Below are 24,672 nucleotides of genomic sequence, written 5' to 3' on the forward strand. Positions count from 1 at the left end.
GCTTAAGCAGTCAGTAACGAGCACTTAGTGATTAACACTTTATTGTACTACTACAAATTGGATATGAATATTGAGTACTGCTAAAGGTGAATAACATTATACGTGCATTATAATCCAGCTCAGAAGATGGTTGAAGCCCTTATAGTTTCTAAAAACATGAGAGAGGTAATATTGATACCCGTGTTCCCAACCTGCAGAACTAAGGGCTTCATTATTCTTGCATAAGCAGCAGATTCAATATGTTAGAATAGTTTTAAAGGGAACTTTGTTATTTTTGTTGTGTTATGTAAGCAATATAAGCATTTAGCAATCACTAAATAATGACTGTGTCATAAATATGGCCTTAAGCAGTGTAAGGACAAAAAAATTAACTGCCAGTTTAAGTGGGTAACTGTCATCTAGTAATGAGTGTTGGGTATGTGGGGGAAGGGAAAAATCTTATATCGTTTTCATTTTCTCCAATTTTCATTTCATTCAAAAGTGTTTTGTGCGAAAAGAAACAGCCTGTCATTTACATAATTTCCAATCAACTGCAGTCTGGCCAACTTGCTACAGTGGTATGTATCAAGATCACAATAATCCAAGGAAATGAGATTTATGCCTAGGACAACATTTCAGTGAATCCTACTTCCAGCAAAGGCACAGTCCATTATTGAAAGAATGCAGTGAAATGGCCCAGTGCTGCAGTTCAGGGAATGTTTTGCACCATTCTCTAAGACTGTTAATTCCTGTTTACAGGCCCTCTTGGCCCATTTGGTTACAAATTGATACTCTGAATAATGATCACTTGTATATGAGGACTGTTTCACGTGCAGGGTGTAATATCTTTCAGCAAGGCAATTGGGCAGAGCTTCAGAGGTAAATGTTAAATGTTCCTGCAAATAACTGGAAGAGCACACTCTTGCCTCCTCCACCCCCCCCCCCCCTTCAAATATATATATATATATATATCTCGGAGCTTAACTCGGCAAAAATCTTAAGGCCCACATTGATTCTTAAATCTACTGAGTGAATTTTGTGCTCTAGGAAACACTAAATAGCAAGGCTCAAAACACCCATGGAGACCTGTTGCACTAGGTGTACCTTCAAGTCATTTACTTGCTGTGTGTACTGAAATGACTTGTACTATTCATGTTAGCAGGTGGTCATAATAATGTGACGACACTCTTTCAAGTTGTTAAAATCATTTGTGGTTTTTGTGTGTTTAAAAATAGGCCTTTAAATGGTGCACAGTGCCTTTCTTGCAGCTTTTCTCCACATCTGTAATGCTTTGATTGCTCATACTGAGATTTTTTGAATGCTGACATTGCTACTTGGCCAATATATGGGATTTTCAGTGATGGACAAGCATTACATTGTATTTGTTAATATTTAGAGTTTGAGAAATGTTATTTTCTTCCTAGAGAAGTTTTATTTGCCCAAATCAATTTGGGAGCAACTCTTTGAAGACACACCAGTCTAACATAATACATCATATAATAAAATTATACTTGTGGTAAACACTCACAAAAGTTTCAAGGTATTGCTTGCTGTGTCTGTATTGACAGCTGATAGCATGCTGCTTGTCAGTGTGTCATCTTCAAATAGTTGCTCCCAAATATGTGTATGACTAGATGACAGTACGCTACATTGAGTGGCACAATGGCTGTGTATGTAGATAATTTGAAGGTGTGTGTGTGTGTGTGTGTGTGTGTGTGTGTGTGTGTGTGTGTTGTAATCTGGGCAAATAAAAGTTCTGTAGTAAGAAGAGTACATTTTTCAAAATCGGAGATAATTTTCCTGCTGACAGTGTCAGATAACCATCTGGAGTTTGATTTTTGCAAATAAATTCTATACACTAAAATAAATTTCAGGAAACGCTACCTCTTTATGACTGACATAATTGTCTGTGGTCCATATTGGCAAGCTGCTGACTTAGAAAGCTGCTAAAATAACGATCAGAGTTATTTATATATATTGTAAACAGAAGCAGCTTCACTGAGGTATGCAGGAAGCTGTAATTATTTTAGACTATGATTCTGTGGCTGCAACTGTGGACTGATTTTTGCTTTACAAGAAATCTTCAAAATATTGTTCATAAGTTTTCCGAATCATATTCATAAAATGGATTTTAAATAATAATCACTTCAAAAATGTAGTCTTCATTTGGCAGAGTTGCTTTGTGTCCTTCTCTTAAATATTTCTTACTGGCCACTGCCCCTCAGGATAATGCAATAAGGCTGAACCCAATGTATAGCCAGAGGACTTGATTGGAATTGAAATTAATCACTCAGCCAAGTTAACTGATTTTCAGCTCACCCCATGCACCTCACTTGTGCCCATGCCAATGTCATTTCAACAATGTATCTATGGAAGTTATACAGTTAATACATCTGAAATGTGGATTTTAATTATGAAGGTTGACAGTGACAGGCAGTGCAAAATAAAATCCTGAAGACATTTTTGTGCTCCATTGTAATATGACTGTGTTCAGCATGACAGAATTTACTTGTACAAACCAGTTCCTACAGCAGATCAGAAGAATAACAGCCTGCTTGCTGGAGACTGGCAGCCAATGGGTTAATTAAGTCCTTATTGCACTCAGCATCCTCAACCATATTATCTGTCTCTTGGGGAGTAGTAGTGTGCCTCTGTTACAGTTATACAAGGCTTTCATGTGGTTGTAGTTGTATTATGGGTGTCACATGTACGCGTCAGCAAAATCTACTTGTCTGAAGATCGTAACTTCCACCCACCCACCCACCACAAGGGGATAAAATTGGCCCCAGATGCCTAATAGACCAACTCCCTGTTTGACTCATGGCCTGCCACTGTTCATATAACGAGAACTACTAATGATGCAATGTGTTAGGCAGATAAGTTATTTAAAAATCACCCTTGAGGGAAGGAGCAGTTTGGAATCTGCACATAGAGATTGTTGGTATGGATCAAACTTTAGTCTCTTTCACAGAGATGGTCAACTGCCACACAACATGTGTTTGCTAATCCACCACATTTATGATTCTGTTGAAAGGGATCAGAACAGAATGTCTGTCAGAATGTGTGTTGTCTAATATTCTGTTAAAGATAGTGTTCTGGTAACACGATACATATGATTCTTTATCAGTTTCCTTGTAATAGATTTGTAACTTTCCTACACAGGATTCAGAAGTTTTTCAGTGTGATTATTGAATTCTTTGACTACTAAAACAGAAGGCAAATGAAACTGTTTGACCAAGATTTACTGTTCATCTTTGATGATTTACCTTAGTAACGTTAAGACTATTTCGCATCACCAACTTCCTGGGCCTAATATCAAATGAAAATTACTGCTGTTGACAACTGATACTAACTGTGGAAGATATTACAAAAGCACCAGCTATTTCTCTCCACATGTGCTAGATGCTAGTAGGAACTGAGGCATAGGTATTCATGTTGCAGAACTGGAGTAAACTTTTGACTGGCATCCTTGATAGCTGCAAACATCGACATCTCATATGGTGACTTGCCAGTGCCCTCCCCCATTTCCCTCCCACCTTCATCCTGCTAACAGACATACTGAAGATACGTTGGTTTTCTTTTTGTTCTTAAATGCTATTTTCTTAAGGAGCACCACTATCCTCCCGACACTTGGTATCCCCTTAAGTAGTTAACATATTTACCTATGTGTGGTCACTGATGGTACTGACAGAGCATCCACCGTTAGCCAGAAGAGGAAATTCATAGTGCATCATTTGGTGTGTAGTTCACTATTATTTGTGAGCAATATTTGAGCAGCTACAGTTGCTTTTTGCGTTGACTTATTTAGCCTGACTGTTATTCTTAATTAAGTGTACAACACACTGTGAGGCACTTAAGTAAACGTGATGAGACTGTCCACCTAGCTACAATGAGTAGACAGATAACAGTTCTTTGTAAGATTCTGAAAATGTAGCAATGTACATTTATTCCCCAACCTTGGTTAGAATTTTTCCCTTTCCCTCTACCCAAGTCACCAAATCACCCCAAAATCTGCTGGTAATGGATCAAGACAACCAAAGAGTGCAGACAGTGGGCATCTTTACTAAGATTTACATAAGACTGCACCCTACACCCTGATCAGTAGATCACAAAGCCTCCACCGTATGCCATGGGCCATGGGCCATTGGCACACACAAGACATGTTCATTAATTTTCTTTCTTTCCCCAAGAGTTGCAATATTTTTTTTATAATAGGAGTTTAGAACAGCATATTATTGGAGACTTTTATTTGTAGGTGTTCTTGTTTGGAGGGGTTTCTCTTTGGACGAGTTTATGAACCAGTGCTACGGGAATTGTGAAGATGGTGGTAAAGGAAGACAAATGCCAATTCATTATGGATCAAAAAGACTAAATTTTGTTACAATTTCTTCACCTCTAGCTACACAGATTCCCCAAGGTAAGACTTTGTTTCCAATATTTCATGTAGCTCATCTACTTATGCATATATTTGGCATATGATATAAAATGTTTTCAGTGAACTTACCTTGTTAATTGTGTGTAATATTCTGGTCTTTAGACGGTATGTCATTGTCTTCATCAGAAAAGCTGCTGACTGTCTAAGAGATTTGAATAATGTAGTGATGCACCTTGCAACTAGCTCTAAAAGTGATACATAATGTGCAGAATTATTATTCCATCATAGTGTGTAGAGTTTCATTTACACGTGAGTGAATGGAAGCAAACACAAAAAACCAACCATTCACAGAACAATTCATTAGTGTTCACTCTCATTCGATTGTGCCTGGGAACAAGTGTTTACTTTGGAAGGAACAGAAGAGAACATCAGAGAATGAGAATTGAAGCATGCTAATCCTTCTTGGTTTTAAAGTTGTAGTTGTGCAGATGTAACTCTATACGACACTAGTTATCATTGTGATACAAAACAGTGAGATTAAGATTATTTTTTATTATGAGCACAATGTTGCAAAGTGACATATGAAAAGAAAAACGTAGGTGTCAGTTTTCACATAAACATGAAATTAGTGACACTGCACTTAGCACTCGATTGCAGCTCTAACTGCCCCATTTCAAGACTTTGAAGGTCAGTAGACAATTTTCACTTTCTCACTGCTAGTGAAAGGGAAATATTAAAGTAGGACATTAACTAGCAATGACAAATATCACCTATATAAGCGTTAGCATTTATACTCCAGTTTTAGCAAATGGGGATAACTGCACTACTCTTAAATACTTGTTTAGCATTTCAGTAGCTGCTGTATTTCAGATATTATATTATCCATTTTGGGTAGACAACACCACAGCTGTTTTTGTAAATTACATTGTAGGAAATACTGTAACCAACAATAACAACGGAAATAATCAATTATTGATAATATAATGCAAGTGGATCAATAAAAAATCTACTCACCAAGAGGCGGCAGGGGAACATACACACAAAAGGATTTAACATTTACAAAGTTTCAGAGATGCTGGCTCCAAAGGTTTGTAAAAGTTAAATCCTTTTGTGTGTGTATGTGTGTGTGTTTTCCCCTGCCGCCACTTGGTGAGTAGATTTTTTTATCTGTCCATTTACATTATATAACTAGCAATACGTTTGCTGGGTCGGAGGGGTTAACCTGGTTGAGGGAGAAACAATTTTTACCTTTTCAGTTAACATAAAGATGATACGATCTTTTGCATATTTTTAATTTAACATTAATAAACAAAATAAATATATGTGCCAAGTCTTTTTATTAAAAAATGGAAAAGTTTGTGCCTCTTCATTATGTTCCTGCCTGACGAAAATAATGAAAGTTTTCTTAACATTACCATTTAGTGCTTCAGCAATTTTGCTACATCCAGTTTTTTGTTCTTTGGCATTTTGTGTGGTGGATCTCTTTGTGTACTACAAGCTCCCAAGATATTTCTTTTATTAGCAACATTACATTCTCTACTCACCACTCCATTGCTCACACAGCTCATATTCAATAACAAAGGTAGTTCTCCTTGCAAAAAATAAAAATATTGATGATTTGCAGAAGGACAAACAACCAGCGGAATATAAGTGAGCGCAGGCAAATGTGAACAGAACAATAGCAAATGCTGTTTGCTTGCACATAACTACAACCTACACCAGAGAGAATGCTAGCTCGCAGATACTTGCTCACTGACACTCGCTTCATTGTAAACAAGGCTTAATAAAGGATGGAGAATCTGTAATCTCTTAGTATCGAGCACCCATTTCCATGTGTTGCTGAATGAATAGCTTGTGTCTGTGTTATAGATGAGTTCAAATTTCAATATCCTCATTCATAACTAAGTCCCAGTGATATGAAGCATGGGCTAGAGTATGTGTTTGCTCTAATGACATTGTTTGCTTACTTGTAAGGAGCTGAGCTGGAAGGCCATGCACATGACTTTATATACGGATTACTGTGTACTTTGAAGAGATAAATAACAGTGGGAGCCCTTTCACAGCAGTCAGTAAAGTAATTGACAAAGTGGCTGAAGCATTGACTATGAAGTTACAGTAAAGAGTGACGAATTAGAAGAGACTGCAAGTTCAGCTGGAAACTCTGTTCTTGTGATCTGTGGAAAGACAAGGAAGAAATTGTACTGTGTGCAAATATTAACGAGTTTGATTAAAATGTAGTTATATATTACATCAAGAAACGGTACCTAACACTTAAAAAGTTGATTATTTCACTGTTGGGAAATGAATTGTGTGCAGGTTCTATAACTATGACAATCCTTGTGAATATTTTAATGAAAACTGACTACAGGTTGAAAAGATTCGCAGGGAGAAAAGTGTTAAGGGAATAAAAAGGTGGTCTGGAATTGCCATTTCCTTCGCAAGTTGCTGCCAATGACTCTGGAGAATGTAACATGGATAGATGAAATTTGGGTTAAAATGCATAATACAAGAACCGTATTGCAGATGGATAATACATTTGGTTTGATGAACAGTTTGGTGCCCAGTGCTATATTGATTTTTCAGTCAAAAAAAAGCTTGTTGATTACCATGAAGAAATGTCATTACTTGGCTCAGTGCCATTGAACTTATCTTAGCTCATGTTAAAGTAGATGTTGCAGAGCAAAATAAAATATTTACACTTAGACACAGTGGTGAATAAGGCTGTTGATGCAAATAACATCAGAGAAATGGAAGTAACAGAATAGGACTGTGTATTGTTAAGGGGCTCCGGAACGCCCTATACTTGCAATGTTAAAATAACGCTTTTAAATTACATCTTTCCTCACAAAGTATTTGAGGTAGGAAGTTGAACTTTTTACAGATTATTTATTGGAATATGGGCTACAACTTAACACAGGGATTTTACAAAATTTTAGTTCAGTTATTAAAGATGATTTTTTTTTTCAATTGTAATGAAAATTCACAACATTTTTTTGCAATTTTTTATTTATATATTCAAAAATATACAGTTTTTTTGGAAAAAGGCTGTGTTAAATTATGCAGAAGGTACTGTGTAACATTTACTGAAAGTTTGAAACAAATATGTTTGGAAGATCCTTAGAAAACATGTAATTAGTATGAGAAAATAAAAGTTTTGGGAATCGAGCGATAAAGATTGGATTAACTTTCTAGTGCATTCCAGGTCCATAGGATGGATTATCTTCATCCTCTGCAAACTCCTCCTCCAGCTTCCTCTTGTTCCTCCTCCTGTTTACTCTTGCTTGTATTTCTAGACTCTTTACAGCCCTGTCTGCAGCCCGAAGGCGTTCCTTGTCTAAAGCAAGCATCGCTCGTTGTTGTGTTCGTAGATTTTGCTACCATTTTCTTCAGTTGCAGTTACTGCAACACTGTTCCAAAAGGTGGTCATGTATGAACATTTATCACATTTCAGTTGTATTTCACTAGCAAGTCCTACGTGCTTTATTATGGAGAGTTCCAGTCCAACTTCACTACAATGAATACATCTTACACAGTTTGAAAAAATTCCTTTGAGAACCGACATATCAAATATTTCATTCACATCCGATTCACCCATAAAACATTCATAGTTTTCACTCATTGAACCGAGCTTCTTCTGTGAAGTATTTTCTTTCCCACTTTGACTGCTATGGGCAGGTGTACTTGAGAGGTTAGGTTCACTCACTTGGTTATCGTCTTTATTGTTTACAGTAATAACACATACCTTTGGCTTTCCAACATTTCTCCTTTTCTTAAAAGCCTTCAGAGGATTTCTAATAACTTTACTTTTACTCATTATTATACTTCAACAAAACAGAGACTCAAGAAAAAAGCATTAATTACGAATATTTTCGAGATAACGACAGAGTAAATAAACGTTAAACAATCGACAATCACACCAGCGATATATATTGAACCATCACAGGTTAGCCACAACACATACTTTATCTCACATTACTAAAATGTACCTGATGAACACGGACGTTAATAATAACACCATTTGACAGCAGTTTAACAGCACCACAGTGGGTCACGCCCATGTAGAACACATTTCAAAAAAAATTTAAAAATAGTTGTAGTCTTCGGAATTGAATAAATGATATATCTATTAAAAGGTAATAGTCTGAGGATTCAGAAAACGCAAAAAATAAAAATTGAACTTTTCATGATTTTTGAGCCTTTCTGGAGCCCCTTAAATTCTACAGCTTGTTTCAGCTGATAATTGGCACAGTGACATTATGTTTGAGAGTCAACAAAGAAAAATGCTAACCTCAGTTTAGCAAGGATTAGTCCAACATGTTGTGTTTTCAAATGGACCATATGCTGGTTACAAGTAGTTCCATATATACCACTAGAAGATATTGTACTACATAAGTTGCTTTGTCTTAATTCATTTGTGTTCTTAGCTTTGAATTTAACTAAACATATAACACAAAGTACCACAAAATACACTCTCATGGGTTTGCACTTTCTTCTGCCATCCCCTTCAATTTATAATGCAATTAATTCACCTAATAATGAGTACAAACTAATAAAAGTGGCATGTTTTTAGTGCTACTTCTAGTCTACATATTTATTTTATGAATCCTTACTTTTATTGTTTTTCAGCTGTTGGTGCTGCCTATGCCTTGAAGCGAAGTTCTGATGATAAATGTGTTATTGTATATTTTGGAGAAGGAGCTGCAAGTGAAGGAGATTGCCATGCCGCCTTCAACTTTGCAGCCACACTAAATTGCCCTGTTATATTTTTTTGGTATGTACTGAGGAGATACATGTACTCCTTTGTTTTTATTTACCCAAAATTGTAGAGATATTAATTTCAAATGTAATTTCTCATTTTTTTTTACTGACAGTAAAATTTTATGCATGGTTTCTGTAGAAGAAATGTTCTTGCACCTTTCCCCATTTGTCTCCTGTTCATTGATATCTAATAAGCTGAGGGCAAAGTGAGCATGATAGAATCCTTGAACCCCCTAAGTGAAAATGTGTAATGGATTAAACTAGCTGATAGATTGTTACACCTGACAAAAAAGGATTTCGTGTATTATCCAACATTATAACTGTTGTTTTATGAAGTGTTTTTCATCAGATTTAAATTCTTGTAGTAATTCTGGTAAAATTTGTAGTCCAAATATTGTCTTTGTATCTCTAAGTAACTATCATAGTGTCAGTCCTGCAAGCTGCTGGGGAAAGATGTAAAAATGAACAGCTAACTATGTGGTTTCTTGAAACCAAAGAACTTTGTGATTCTTAGTGATGGCTTAGGAGATATCATTCAACTGTGATAACCTAATTCAAAAGGGGTTTTCTTGGACAGTGAGGAAATCTACGATACTACTTGGAAATTTCATACTCAATATTGTGTTAGCCAGATTCTGCCTGACTGTTTTTGAGCTAAGGAACAGCTTTCCACAATGGTCCAATTTAAGTGAAATCATGTGTGCAATAACTATTAATAGTATACTATCAGAATTACAAAGTCCTATAACGAGTTCACTTCTTGTGTACAATTTAATCATCTCCTCCAGTTTACTTTTTGTGTACAATATAATCTCCTCCTTCTCTTACTACTACTACCACTACTACTACCACTACTACTACTACTCCTACTCCTACTCCAGCCTAACACCCATGACTCATCCGGTTCACTAACAGATTATAGGTATGTTCTGAATGCTAGAGCTCCATGTTCTCTGCAGAGAAAATGGCATTTCAGCAGTCTTCTGACATTTTCAGTCAACCTTGAACTAAAGATCAGTTTTAAATAAACAGAGAGGTATCTGGGCATAATTTATATGAAAAATTGATGTGATTACCAACCTAAAGCATCAAAAAGCACAAGGTCCACCAAGCACTAGGGATCTTAAGTCCGTCTGCAACATTTCGTTGCAGGAGGAGGGAATCATATCAAACAGACTGGCTACAGTTTTACAAGGTTCATGTACATTTCCAACTCAGTTTTGGATGTTCAGTATATTTTTCAGTTTGATAGTCATATCTGGAAACTATCATTGCTCTTCAACTTAAGGTGATCAGGCTGGCAATGGGAGCTTTAATACAAGCCCTGTTCGCAAACTTTGTGCTGAGGCTTATCCGCCACCCTCCAGTATTGGGTGGGGTTTCCTTATGGTGTGCTAGTCATATGGCATTCTGTCCTCTCCTCAGGCACCAGCCTTCCATATCATTGCTTAAGCTTGAGCTCAAATGAACAAATTGTTTGGGAGTTATGTGTGAACAGTGAGGCCACCTGGATCCTCAAGAGTTAATTCATTGGTGGTATTAGGTGTGGATAAATTGTCTGTTTTTGAGAGAGGTTAGACCTGTTCACCATCTTTAGTGTGAAAGCAGTTTGTACTTCCATTAAAAGGTCACAGAAATAAAAACACTTCTGAATATATTTTAGATATGTTTACCCAAATGCTAAGTGAGTATCACAAAATGGTCGTGATGTACACCGATCGGTCTAAACAGAGATTCCTTTGACTGGCAGGGAATGTAAAATTCAGAAATGTGTGTGATCTCGAGGGCACTCAAAAATCTCACTAAGACATTGTTAATCTGGTCTGCCCTTTCCTGCCTTATCTCTTTTTACCATACTGGACTATATTTTACTTGTGTATCAGATACTTCCTAGAGTTTCCTTCCATATGGGATAACTCGTTTTGAAAATCATGAAGTATCTCCATTATTTCAGTCAACATCTTTACTAAGGTGGTGGCCACTCCTATTGCAATTAGTCAAAAGTGACTGCTCTTCCCAAACAAACAAAAACTATTATAATTTACCAGTTACATTATAAGTGGGACTTTTTGGAAGTGATTGTTGATGGGCATACCTGACAGTCACTCGTGTAGCTGAGAATCATTTACAAGTATGTCTTGAACACATATTGGCATAGTATCTAACAACCAGAAAATAACTTCGGAAGGACAACTTGTTGTTCATACCTCAGTTTGTCACATTGGTAGTTGTATGTGCTATATTTACTGAATTCAGAGTGGAACATATACAGGGTGGAACAAATAAGTTATCTCCCTGGAAAACTTTTCAAGTTACTTCTACCTCGAATTCTTGTTAATTAATGAAACATAATTGTGTTACGTGCATAACTAGTGTATTGTTCAACAGTCAGACATCTTGTGAGAATGTGATGCTGGATGAATATTGTCAAATGAGAATGACAGTTTGCTGTAGTGACAGGCAAATTTTGATCCCTACCTGTGCGAAGCATTAACTGAAGTGTTCCTTTGATCATGCTGTAATCAAAAAATTATAATTACAGGAAATTGGAATATGCAGTTGTTTGAAAAGAGAATCTTTTGTCATAGAGCAGATTTGAGTGACAATATTGGCAGCTGAATATGGGTTCGATTATTTGTTTAAAAATAAGCAACTATTGATTTCAGACTGTAGAACCATTAGTGTTAAGGTTTGTTGGGCCAACGTGACAGTCCACTTGAGACAGCCCACCAGCTCACTACCACTAACTCCTGAGACTTACTACAGAGATTTATTTTCTTCAAGACTTTGTAAGAGAATTATGGATGAAGCTAATTAAAGTACATTCCTCTTGCTTGTCACTGAAAACTGTGTACTACGCATTTTCATTGCATTACACACAATCATTTTATTGCATGAATTACTATGACAATTTCATATCCTGCTGTGATCATAGTCACAACCCACTTGGTAGGGTATAAAATTACTGTATCAGATGCCTCAGATGATGCAGAGTGGTTTAGTTTAGTTATTTTTTTGTTGATATATCATAATTGCAATCTCTTTGCTGTGGCGTGGAATGTGTGTCAGTTTACAGTTATATATATAGCTTTTAACTTTGGTAACCTGTTAACAGTGTAATAACTCTTGATTGTGATCACAAAGCAACATGCACACTATAGAAAATATAATTTTTTTTTATTTTGGCTAGACATGGATCTCAATACATTTTTTTTACATATACTTGTTGCAGCAGAAATAATGGGTATGCAATTTCAACTCCCAGTAGTGAACAGTACAGAGGTGATGGCATTGCAGGTAGAGGTCCTGGTTATGGTATAGCAACCGTAAGAGTTGATGGAAATGATGTATTTGCTGTCTACAATGCCACAAAAGCTGCAAGAAAATATGCACTTGAAAACAGCAAGCCTGTTTTGCTTGAAGCAATGACATACAGGTAAACTTTCTCAAATGCAGAGAGAATCATAACTTTATTGATTAAACATGGTAATACTCAGTATACTCATTTTTACTTTTTCTTTCTTTTATAGAAGATATTAGCCATTCCTCCCCAGCTTCATCTGCATATGCATTTGGCACAGATATTAAACACACATCCTCCTCCCCCTCTCTGTGTCCACCTCTTCCTCCCTCTCTCTGTCCACCTTGTCCTTACACCTCTAGCTTCTATCTCCTCCTCCCCACTCTCTCAATCTCTTCATCTCCTCCTCCCCCTCCCTTTGTCCATTTTATCCACTCCCTCCCTTTGTCCATTTTATCCACTCCCTCTCTTTGTCCATTTCATCCACTCCCTCTTTTTGTCCATTTCATCCACTCCCTCTTTTTGTCCATTTCATCCACTCCCTCTTTTTGTCCATTTCATCCACTCCCTCTTTTTGTCCATTTCATCCACCCCCTATCTGTGTCCATTTCATCCACCCCGTATCTTTGTCCATTTGATCCACCTCCTCTCTTTGCCCATTTCATCCACCCCCTCCCTTTGTCCATTTCATCCACCCCCTCCCTTTGTCCATTTCATCCACCCCCTCCCTTTGTCCATTTCATCCACCCCCTCCCTTTGTCCATTTCATCCACCCCCTCCCTTTGTCCATTTGATCCACCCCCCTCCCTTAGTCCATTTGATCCACCCCCCTCTTTTTGTCCATTTGATCCACCCCCCTCTCTTTGTCCATTTGATCCACCCCCCTCTCTTTGTCCATTTCGTCCCCCCCCCCCCATTTCATCCACCCCCTTTCTTTGACCATATCTTCCTCTCCCCTCCCTCCCCTCCCTTCGACTGTATCCTCCTCCCCCCCTCTCTTTCCATCTCTGCCTCTGCCTCTTCTTTTTCCACCTGCCCACTAACCTTCTACACCTTCCACCTGCCACCTGCCTCACGCATCTCTCCCTTCTCCCCCTCTTTCTGTCCATCCCCTCCTCCATCCATCTTAATCTGCCTCCAATCATCTTCATCGACACATGTAGGTGCCGTTCAGTTCAATAAACATGGCCGATACTACTTATGTAACATGTCTGTAATATGGGGAAGGCTTCAAAATCATTTACTTTACCCATGGCTTACAGGCCGCCTTGCAAAGCAGGTCAATAAAGCAGGCTGATATTACTCAGACACAACACGCCAGTAGGCTGCCCTGCAAAGCAGATTGTTTTGGAAGGCCAATACTGTTCCCACACAACATGCCTGCTGTGCACGGCAGCCAATATGGCAAGTGCTGTAATAATGAAGCATGTTTTTGCCCACATGTCTGCCCTTATTGGAGCTAAGTTGTTACAAACCCTACAGTGCTGATACTCATGAGGCCTACTGTTTCTGGCCAAATTGTGGTTAAAATTGGTCCATAGGTTTGGGAGGAGATCTCGGATATACATGCACGTCTTTTAATCTATGTCTGTTGTTTTGTCTCTGTCCAGTACCAACCTTAGAATTGAAACTATAAAATTTGCTGAAACACTGTATTAGCTAATTTTTCTGCATTGTGTTCAGGCTATTTGTGGGAAAATAAACATTGTGGCAGTTCCTTGGTCAATCAAATGTGCTACATATGAATGTTTCACAGATTATAATTGTCAACATCCACAGTTGGGTTAAATGCTTAGTATGAAGCACAGAGCATAGGTTTGCTAGTTCCATCATATGAGGGAGACAGGAAATCCTCATTCCATACCACTCTCAGGTAAGGGCTTGCAACTGTGCAGCTGTCCAGTCTTTTTTTTTCTCGTGCAGTGGCAGTGCATGCTGCATTGCCATTTGTAAATGGGACAGCATAATTTATCACATTAAAACCTTATTTATCAGAAGACATGTATTTTGCTACTTTCAAAGACATTTGTGATATTTCATAATTTGACTGTACTATATGCAAACGAAAGGAACTAAAGAACTGTTTTTCTTACCTTGAACTATCTCTTTACACTCCGACAAGGTTTATCAGAGTAAGTCAGCTCACTGATTCTGCATGAGTAATTTACTATAGATCTTTTCTTACACTCCACCAGTAAGCAGTAACAGTGGAGCTTACAAAATATTTTGAACAAACGCTGAAGTGTTTGGATTGAAATGGATCCCAATTTTGCAGCAGACACTCTGTAATTCAGCATTTTTGGCATCTACCCAAATTTGAGCATTAAAACATGTTTGTAAACTGATCTACCACTGTTGGTAGATTTAATGAAATTTGCCACATTGTAAAGACACAAAGGTGAAAAACATACACTAATATGTGGCAAGAAACAGCACCTTAATGCTGTGAGTCAATAGTTACTGGCAACCAGAATCTTACAATTTTTTCAACAGGTCTGTGAAAGAGTTAGCATCATTATTTACAGTTCACTTTTGATTTATCTCATTCCGAGATCAGAATTATTCTCTTTGATTAAAAACTTGTGTAAACACAACTGTTTTTGACACACACATGGTTGATCTTTCAGTTGTCACGGTCATTAAATGTATAGTTCGAAAAGTCTGTATACAGAAATACATATTCTTGACTTACCAGAATATTAGAAAATACAACTATAAATAGTTCATGTTCAGTGCCACACTGAAATCAGCTCTGTTGGTGACTCACCGATAAGTAAACACTGAAGGTGGGCATTTTTGGCAAATTTGATTATGTGACTCATTCACCACCACCATCAGTGTCAGATTCTTCACTGCAAGCAGAAAAAAGATTATGTTCAGAGACCTTCAAATAGATTTTAGTTCAATTTATGGAAAAGTGTCAAAGTGAAAATAGCTTTTTGTGCAGATGTAGTAGTCTGTAGGTAACTGTAATTTTAGATACATCTGTGCTTGACTCAAAACTAACAGTTTGAAAGTCAGTAGCTGTAAGAAGTTTTTGTCTGCAAAGCAAGGTGATGTTTTTGTGTTCAGTCTCCGATTATTAAATGTGTGTAACAATGATAGCATTCATTATTGTTGTTTTAACAAACTTTTGCCTTGTTGGTGGGAATATTTTCCTCTGTGTGTTGTTTTATTTTGGCTACTAAATATTATTTTTTGTTTGATATTTAGATTTTTTTAATTACTTACTTGACACACTATACATTAAGTTTTCTTATGGTAAATTGTTCATCGCGTGCGCGCGCCCACACACACACACACACACACACACACACACACACACACACACACACACACACAGAGAGAGAAAGAGAGAGAGAGAGAGAGAGAGAGAGAGAGAGAGAGAGAGAGAGAGGGGGGGGGGGGGTTGCTTTTGTTGCATATGGCAAAATCCATAATGTAGGTACCATATACACTGAAGAGCCAAAGAAACTGGTACACCTGCGCATTATCGTGTAGGGTACCCACTAGCGTGCAGAAGTGCCGCAACACGACATAGCATGGGCTCATCTAATGTCTGAAGCAGTGGTGGAGTGAGTTGGTACCATGAATTCTGCAGGGCTGCCCATAAATTCATGAGAGTGCATGGGGTGGAGATCTCTTCTAAACAGCATGTTGCGAGGCATCCCAGATATGCTCAACAATGTTCATGTCTACAGTGTTTTGTGGCCAGCGAAGAGAAGAGCCAGAAGAGTGTTCCTGGAGCCACTCTGTAGCTATTCTGGATGTGTAGGGTGTTGCATTGTCCTGTTGGAATTGCCCATGTCCATCTGAGTGCTAAATGGACATGAATGGATGCAGGTGATCAGACAGGATGCTTACGTATGTGTACCTGTTGGACTCATATGTAGACTTATCAGGGGTCCCATATCACTCCAACTGCATATGCTCAACACCATTACAGAGCCTCCACCAGTTTGAATGGTCCCCTGCTGACATGCAAGGTCCATGGATTGTCTCCATACCTATTCATGTCCATCTGCTCGATACAATTTCAAACAAGACTTGTCCGACCAGGCGCCATGTTTCCAGTCATCAAAAGTCCAAGGTCAGTGTTGATGGGCCCAGGCGAGGCATAAAGCTTTGTGTCATACAGTCCTCAAGGGTACACGATGAGCCTTTGGCTCCAAAAGCTCATATTGATGATGTTTCATTGAATGAATGGTTCACACGCTGACACTTGTTGATGGCTCTGCATTAAAATCTGCAGCAATTTTCAGAAGGGTTGCACTTCTGTCACATTGAACGATTCTCCTCCGTCGTCATTGGTTCCATTCTTGCATGATCTTTTTCCGGCTGCAGCAATGGCGGAGATTTGGTGTTTTACCAGATTTCTGATAATCATGATACACTCATGAAATGGTTGTACAGTAAAATCCCCACTTTATCTGTATATCAGAGATGCTGTGTCCCATCGTTCGTGTGCCGACTATAAAAACACATTCAAACTCACTTAAATCTTGATAACCTGCTATTGTAACATCAGTAACCAAACTAACAACTGTGCCAGACGCTTGTTGTCTTATAAAGGCGTTGCCGACCGCAGTACCGTATCTGCCTGTTTACATATCTCTGTATTTGAATATGCATGCCTGTACCAGTTTCTTTGGTGCTTCAGTGTAAAACTCATACAAACTTTATGAGGGGAAGGGGGTGAGGGAGATGGGGGAAGTAGGTGTTAATTCAATAAGTACCATTTCATAATACTCCCTAGCAATAGAATTCTGCTTTCTAGAATAATATAGCTAAATGAAATAATGTGTTTTATTTTGTATAATTGTTTAATGTTAAAAAATAATATACTTTTGCCCCTAACTAGCATGGACTTATCATGTGGTGCAGCATCGAAATTAATTGTCATCATTAGTAGTAATAGTGAAACAGTAAATCTTGGTAAAGTAAATAACATTGTCTGCTGAAAATCTCCTTTATTGTTTCGTATAAACACAAACAGCTAGTTTCAGCCCACAGAACTATTGTCAAGTGTCTTAATCTTCCAAATATAAGATATTAAAGAATGTGTTGTGATATTTAATACAATACGGTTTAACAAAGTTTATAGATTGAAAGAAATGGCCGTGGTGATTAACTTAACTTCAAAATTATATACTGTCTGAAAGTCCTACAAGAAATGAACCATATGGACTGAAATGAAGTAAACTATGCTAACCCTCAGTGTGCACCCAGTTTAACAACAATACTGTAAATTAAACATGTTCATCAAATTTACAAGTGTCATACAGAAATTAACTCCAATAACCCATAAGTAGAACACAAAACAATACATAAGTTATAATTCAGTATTTGTAGAGTTCTGCAGATTACTTCCCAACATAATCATCACCATTATTAAGGTATTTGCCATACCAATGCAATACTGGTATTTCTGCATCATAAGAGTCTGCCACCAACATCTTGAGCCGTGAAGTCTATTATCTGTACATCAGCATCATTGTGAAAATATTTTCCTGCCAGAAAATGCTTCTGGAGGCGGAACAGATGAATGTCACCTGGCTAAGGGTTGGGGTGGTAGGGTGGATGGTCAAATGCATTGTTATGCAGAAGGTTAATGCCTCCGTTCATCATATCAAGTCTCTTGTTCTGGATTGCCCTTCACAGATTTTACTATGTCTGACAATACTGATCAGTATTTAAGGCCTCTCCTTGTGGCAAGAACTAGATCAGAAGCGCATCATTTAGAAGACAGTGCACATAACTTTTTTGACTGAGATAATGTTTTTTGATTTGATCTTTGCAGATAAACGGCTATGTGTCAGATTCATGAAGTATTAACATTCCTTCTTTGCGTGTAACACCTGTGTTTTATCCATGGTGATATGGACAAGAAATTATGTTCTCTTCATGCTGCTGGTGGTTTGCCAATGCTGCAGCTAGGTGTTTAATTCTGTGTTCATCTGTCAGCTGCCGTGTCACCCATCTTGTATGTATTTTGTGAAAACAAAGCCGTCGTATGATTGTTTCTTACAGCAGTGAATGAGAGATTAGAGGGAACTGACCAGAGAATTCCAAAATTTTAAAGCTCAGTTTCTGCGAAATTGTTTGGCACACGCCTTCCATCAGTTCTTACAGTCTTTATTGTGTGCATTCTATTCAATGAGTTGCTTTTACCATCATCTGATTGTACACTCTCATAATATTAGATCCATACATGTGCCACACTGAACAGTGGATCTTTGCTGGAGTTTGATAACTGCCCCCATTCGCAGGTGTCAATATTAATGCTAACATTTTGTTACTAGTGCTGTGAAATAACTGCTGTCACAACACTGACACTGCAACACATTGTCACCTCATGCCATCTCTCTATTACCACACATATTCATTCCAGTCTGTTTACTTGCACCAACTCTGGATGCAGCCAAAGCTTGCTTTGTGACTGATGCCTCTCACAGTTTATATTTAATCATATATTGATAACATAAGATAAAATAATGCACAGAAGCATCCATATATCAGCTGTTAACTTTTCCTGAATGTAAATTTCCTTCCATTTTTATTTAAATTTCAACTTAAAATACTTTGCAGTGAGTTCTGTATAGGATGTTAGATAAGAGCATTATGTTAGACATCAGAAAATTGTTTGAAAATCAGTTTAAAGATTTCAGAAGTGTGCAGCATCACCTATTTTTCTGTACCTTTCACCCACCGAATGTTAGCATAAAACTTGTGTACAGGACAAAGATGCATTGTTTTCGGAGTTGATAGCCTGTTGAAAAAGACACCTGGTAAAGCTGTTACACTGTGAATCTAGGAGTCTGTGCATTGGTTTGCTTACTAAATTTTCACGATTTGAGTTTTTGCCAACTTGGTACTGTCAAAAGTTGCTGTGCCTCCTCAACAGTGTTTTGATTCTGGAAGACATAAGTTTTACAGCTGGCTGTTTATTTTAGCACAGTGTAGAGTCAATTTTAAATATTCTGACTTCATTAACTGTCATCATTAATTGAAAGGAGATTGTCAGTTTTGCCAAGTGCCTCAAGACAGAAGCCAAAATATTTTGAAACTCAAAAGAAACACACCACAAAAAAGTCATTGAGTGTGGTACAATAACTGTTGAACTAAGTACTCCATGTATATACTTCCAAAGAATGTCACTTCGTGTGCACCCTGTATGAAATGTCATATTAAAATTGCAGATGTTATTGAAGACAGGAGCAATGTGGTCAGTAAGCCACAAGTGCTGTAACAGAAACTGAGTATTTGCCTTGTTTATGCAAATCAAGCATTTGTCGTTAAAATAGACTTTCGTATGAAATGTGCTCTACTGGAGAAGTCAGAAAAGCAGATAAAGCATTTGAAGTTTTTAGGCATTTGTCGCCAGCTCTGAGATTTGATAACTTGGTTACTTATTGATACTTTTAGTCAAATGAGTGCTTTGTTTATGAAGATAGCAGTGGAAGAGATCATAGTGTGCGGTGAGGGTAAATCTAACATTGCTGCAGCCTTTGATGATCTGGGGGTGTGAGAAGAGAGGCCACATTCAATATAAGGATAGCAATCAGGATATGAATATGTTCTGGGATGAAATCCGTAGAAATTCTCAGAAATTATCAAAGATCACTAGAAAATTATGGATGAGAAGATAGAAGAACTTGAAAAGTTAAGGTGTGTGGGACATGTTCCAGAGACATTCACATAAAAGATGTGAAAGAGAGAGAACTCAATAATGTTAGATCTATAGGTGTATGATTGAGTATTCAGATCACTTGAAATGAGAATACCTGCCCAAAAAAGCTTTTGTTTTCAGTGCTGTGATATTAGTGTGTTAAATCCTGTCACTGCTTTTAATGATTGGGCAGTAAGCAGATGTGTAGCCCTAGAGTTGCTAGGAACATTTCCTGGCTGTAACATGAAGAAATAACTGACGGAAATTTACCTGAAGAGAGTAGTTGATGGAGAAAAATGGGTCATTGTAACTAAAGAGAAACTAGGACAACAGGGAGAAACAAGATACGAAAAGGAAACCCGAGAAGAATGTGACCATGGAGTGACAGAATGTGCAAAGATGGGTCATCATAAGCCCAATATAAACCTTGAATTATTTTTTTCTGTCATACTCCCTATATGCAGAAAAGAACTTTCTTAGCTACAGTGCTAAATTTTTTTGGTATTTCTCAATTACTGTTAGGCATGAAGTAGACAACAAAAAATTACCTCTCTTCAACAAGAGGAAAAATTCTAACTTATGAACTCTAAAAAATGCACCGGTGTTTCGGAGCTAACTTATAAGTAAATAATGAAGAAAAGATAGACTTAGATGACGGAATTGTGTGTACATTTTACATGGATATGTTGCTAATGTGCTCTTAGTGTTCCAAGTATCTAAATAAGATTGTCAGTGTGTATTCTCCAGGTACAGAAATGCAAAACATTCTCTAACTCATTTGTATTGTCTTACAATTTTAATAGTACAAGATACAGATTTCCCTGTTACAACAGATGAAACCTGTTGCAGTTTCTATTTTTTCAAGATATTCATGTGGTGATGTCCGTAAGTTTCATAGACTGTAGCATCAACTGTTCCATCCTTATGTACATGTCAGTTTATGCTTTTTCTTAACAGGTTGCATGTGCCTCTATAGTGGAATAGCTGTGACTTTTACGTCATTACACACTAATGGCTTAGTCACTAGTAAATATGATAGTTTTGTTTGCATATTGTGGTGTATATGTACGTACAGTATATTACTTTATCTTAAGGAATCCATGTATTATGACCCCTGTAACATTAAATTCGATGAACCTGTTTACTTTACACCTACAGTCTGGTAAATACATGAAGTGCACATTATTTCAGCTCACATGGTCTATTCTTGAGGGGTTTTCTGATACTATACATTTTTCAGTCTCAGTTATGTTAATCCCTCTAGCCATTTATTTACAGTGTAACCCTTTGGTTAACCACATTTGTTAAAATTACAATGCACTTTCCAGTTTTGTAACTTTTATAGAGACATACGCTTGGGCTGAAAGTGGATGTTTGTGTTTGTAATGAATAATGAACAAAAGTTTTATCAGATGAGGTCCTATACAAAGATATTATGTTTAGATTTATGGACAGCTATGATAAAAAATATAATAATAATAGTGCCTTTTTTAAATTCTATTTCAAGTTTTCCAGGTGGAATTGTGAATATTCAGGGATATGACAGGAATGATCATACGAAGAAAAAAATTCCAGTAAACATAGGCTCAAAAATACATACCCTAAAAGCTGTTAACACTTGTTCATCCTCATCTGCGTGAAACACAACTCTTGTACTGAACACGTGATCATAGCTCTTCAAGTATGCATTTTAGAGCCCATGTTTACTAGAACTTTTTGCTCCAAATGATTGTTCCTGTCATATGGAAGTAGATACTCCGTGCGAATTGGTATGGATGGAGGTTATACTTAACAGCCGAACTAAGTTAATAATTGGCTCCTTCTACCGACCCCCAGACTCCGATGATATAGTTGCGGAACAGTTCAGAGAAAATTTGAGTCTCGTAACAAATAAATACCCCACTCATATGGTTATAAGGAAACAAGGAAACAAAAGAAAAATTCGGAGTAGGTATTAAAATTCATGGAGAAGAAGTAAAAACTTTGAGGTTCGCCGATGACATTGTAATTCTGTCAGAGACAGCAAAGGACTTGGAATAGCAGTTGAACGGAATGGACAGTGTCTTGAAAAGAGGATATAAGACGAACATCAACAAAGGCAAAACGAGGATAATGGAATGTAGTCAAATTAAATCGGGTGATGCTGAAGGAATTAGATTAGGAAATGAGACACTTAAAGCAGTAAAGGAGTTTCGCTATTTAGGGAGTAAAATAACTGATGATGGTCGAAGTAGAGAGGATATAAAATGTAGACTGGCAATGGCAAGGAAATCGTTTCTGAAGAAGAGAAATTTGTTAACGTCGAGTATAGATTTAAGTGTCACGAAGTCGTTTCTGAAAGTATTTGTATGGAGTGTAGCCATGTATGGAAGTGAAACATGGACGATAACTAGTTTGGACAAGAAGAGAATAGAAGCTTTCGAAATGTGGTGCTACAGAAGAATGCTGAAGATAAGGTGGGTAGATCACGTTACTAATGAGGAGGTATTGAATAGGATTGGGGAGAAGAGAAGTTTGTGGCACAACTTGACTAGAAGAAGGGATCGGTTGGTAGGACATGTTTTGAGGCATCAAGGGATCACAAATTTAGCATTGGAGGGCAGCGTGGAGGGTAAAAATCGTAGAGGGAGACCAAGAGATGAATACACTAAGCAGATTCAGAAGGATGTAGGTTGCAGTAGGTACTAGGAGATGAAGAAGCTTGCACAGGATAGAGCAGCATGGAGAGCTGCATCAATCCAGTCTCAGGACTGAAGACAACAACAACAACAACAATATGGTTATAGTTGGTGGGGACTTCAACCTTTCCTCGATATGTTGGCAAAAATACTTGTTCAAAACTGGTGGTAGGCAGAAAACATCTTCCGAGATTGTCCTAAATGCTTTCTCCGAAAATTATTTCGAGCAGTTAGTCCACGAACCCACACGAATTGTAAATGGTTGCGAAAACACACTTGACCTCTTTGCCACAAACAATCCAGAGCTGATAGAGAGCATCATGACTGATACAGGGATTAGTGATCACAAGGTCGTTGTAGCTAGGCTCAATACCGTTTCTTCCAAATCCACCAGAAACAAATGCAAAATAATTTTATTTAAAAAAGCGGATAAAGTGTCACTAGCAGCCTTCCTAAGAGACAATCTCCATTCCTTCCGAACTGACTATGCAAATGTAGACGAGATGTGGTTCAAATTCAAAGATATAGTAGCAACAGCAATTGAGAGATTCATACCTCATAAATTGGTAAGAGATGGAACTGATCCCCCGTGGTACACAAAACAGGGCCAAACTCCGTTGCAGAGGCAACGGAAAAAGCATGCGAAGTTCAGAAGAACGGGAAATCCCGAAGATTGGCTAAAATTTACAGACACGCGAAATTTGGCACGGACTTCAATGTGAGATGCCTTTAATAGGTTCCACAATGAAACATTGTCTCGAAATTTGGTAGAAAATCCGAAGAAATTCTGGTCGTATGTAAAGTACATAAGCGGCAAGACGCAGTCAATACCTTCGTTGCGCAGTGCCACTAAAGCGGAGTTATTGAACGCAGTTTTCTGAAATTCCTTCACCAGGGAAGATGAATGGAATATTCCAGAATTTGAAACATGAACAGCTGCTAGCATGAGTTTCTTAGAAGTAGATACCTTAGGGGTTGCGAAGCAACTCAAATCGCTTGATACGGGCAAGTCTTCAGGTCCAGATTGTATACCGATTAGTTTCCTTTGAGATTACGCTGATACAATAGCTCCCTACTTAGCACTCATATACAACCGCTCGCTCACCGATAGATCTGTACCTACAGATTGGAAAATTGCGCAGGTCGCACCAGTGTTTAAGAAGGGTAGTAGGAGTAATCCATTTAACTACAGACCTATATCATTGATGTCGGTTTGCCGTAGGGTTTTGGAGCATATGCTGTATTCAAACATTATGAATCACCTTGAAGGGAACGATCTATTGATACATAATCAGCATGGTTTCAGAAAACATCGTTCTTGTGCAACGCAGCTAGCTCTTAATTCGCACGAAGTAATGGCCGCTATCGACAGGGGATCTCAAGTTGATTCCATATTTCTAGATTTCCGGAATGCTTTTGACACCGTTCCTCACAAGCGACTTCTAATCAAGCTGGGGTATCGTCTCAGTTGTGCGATTGGATTCGTGATTTCCTGTCAGGAAGGTCGCAGTTCGTAGTAATAGATGGCAAATCATCGAGTAAAACTGAAGTGATATCAGGTGTTCCCCAGGTAAGCGTCCTGGGACCTCTGCTGTTCCTGATCTATATAAATGACCTGGGTGGCAATCTGAGCAGTTCTCTTAGGTTGTTCACAGATGATGCTGTAATTTACCATCTAGTAAGGTCCGAAGACCAGTATCAGTTGCAAAGCGATTTAGAAAAGATTGCTGTATGGTGTGGCAGGTGGCAGTTGACGCTAAATAACAAAAAGTGTGAGGTGATCCACATGAGTTCCAAAACAAATCCGTTGGAATTCGATTACTCGATAAATAGTACAATTCTCAAGGCTGTCAATTCAACTAAGTACCTGGGTGTTAAAATTACGAACAACTTCAGTTGGAAAGACCATATA

At 37.8% G+C, this 24,672-nt stretch overlaps 1 protein-coding gene across 1 annotated transcript in view; it reads left to right on the forward strand.

Moving 5' to 3' along the window:
- The window catches only part of LOC124555500 (2-oxoisovalerate dehydrogenase subunit alpha, mitochondrial), a 173,767-nt gene that overhangs the window by 95,812 nt on the left and 53,283 nt on the right, over positions 1 to 24,672 (forward strand). The window contains exons 4-6 of the mRNA XM_047129427.1: positions 4,235 to 4,396; positions 8,981 to 9,125; positions 12,345 to 12,548. Of these exons, the coding sequence (XP_046985383.1) occupies positions 4,235 to 4,396; positions 8,981 to 9,125; positions 12,345 to 12,548 (511 nt within the window). The remainder of the gene's footprint in view (positions 1 to 4,234; positions 4,397 to 8,980; positions 9,126 to 12,344; positions 12,549 to 24,672) is intronic.

The sequence above is a fragment of the Schistocerca americana genome, chromosome X (genome assembly GCF_021461395.2).
Source record: "Schistocerca americana isolate TAMUIC-IGC-003095 chromosome X, iqSchAmer2.1, whole genome shotgun sequence".
Taxonomy (NCBI): Eukaryota; Metazoa; Arthropoda; class Insecta; order Orthoptera; family Acrididae; genus Schistocerca; species Schistocerca americana.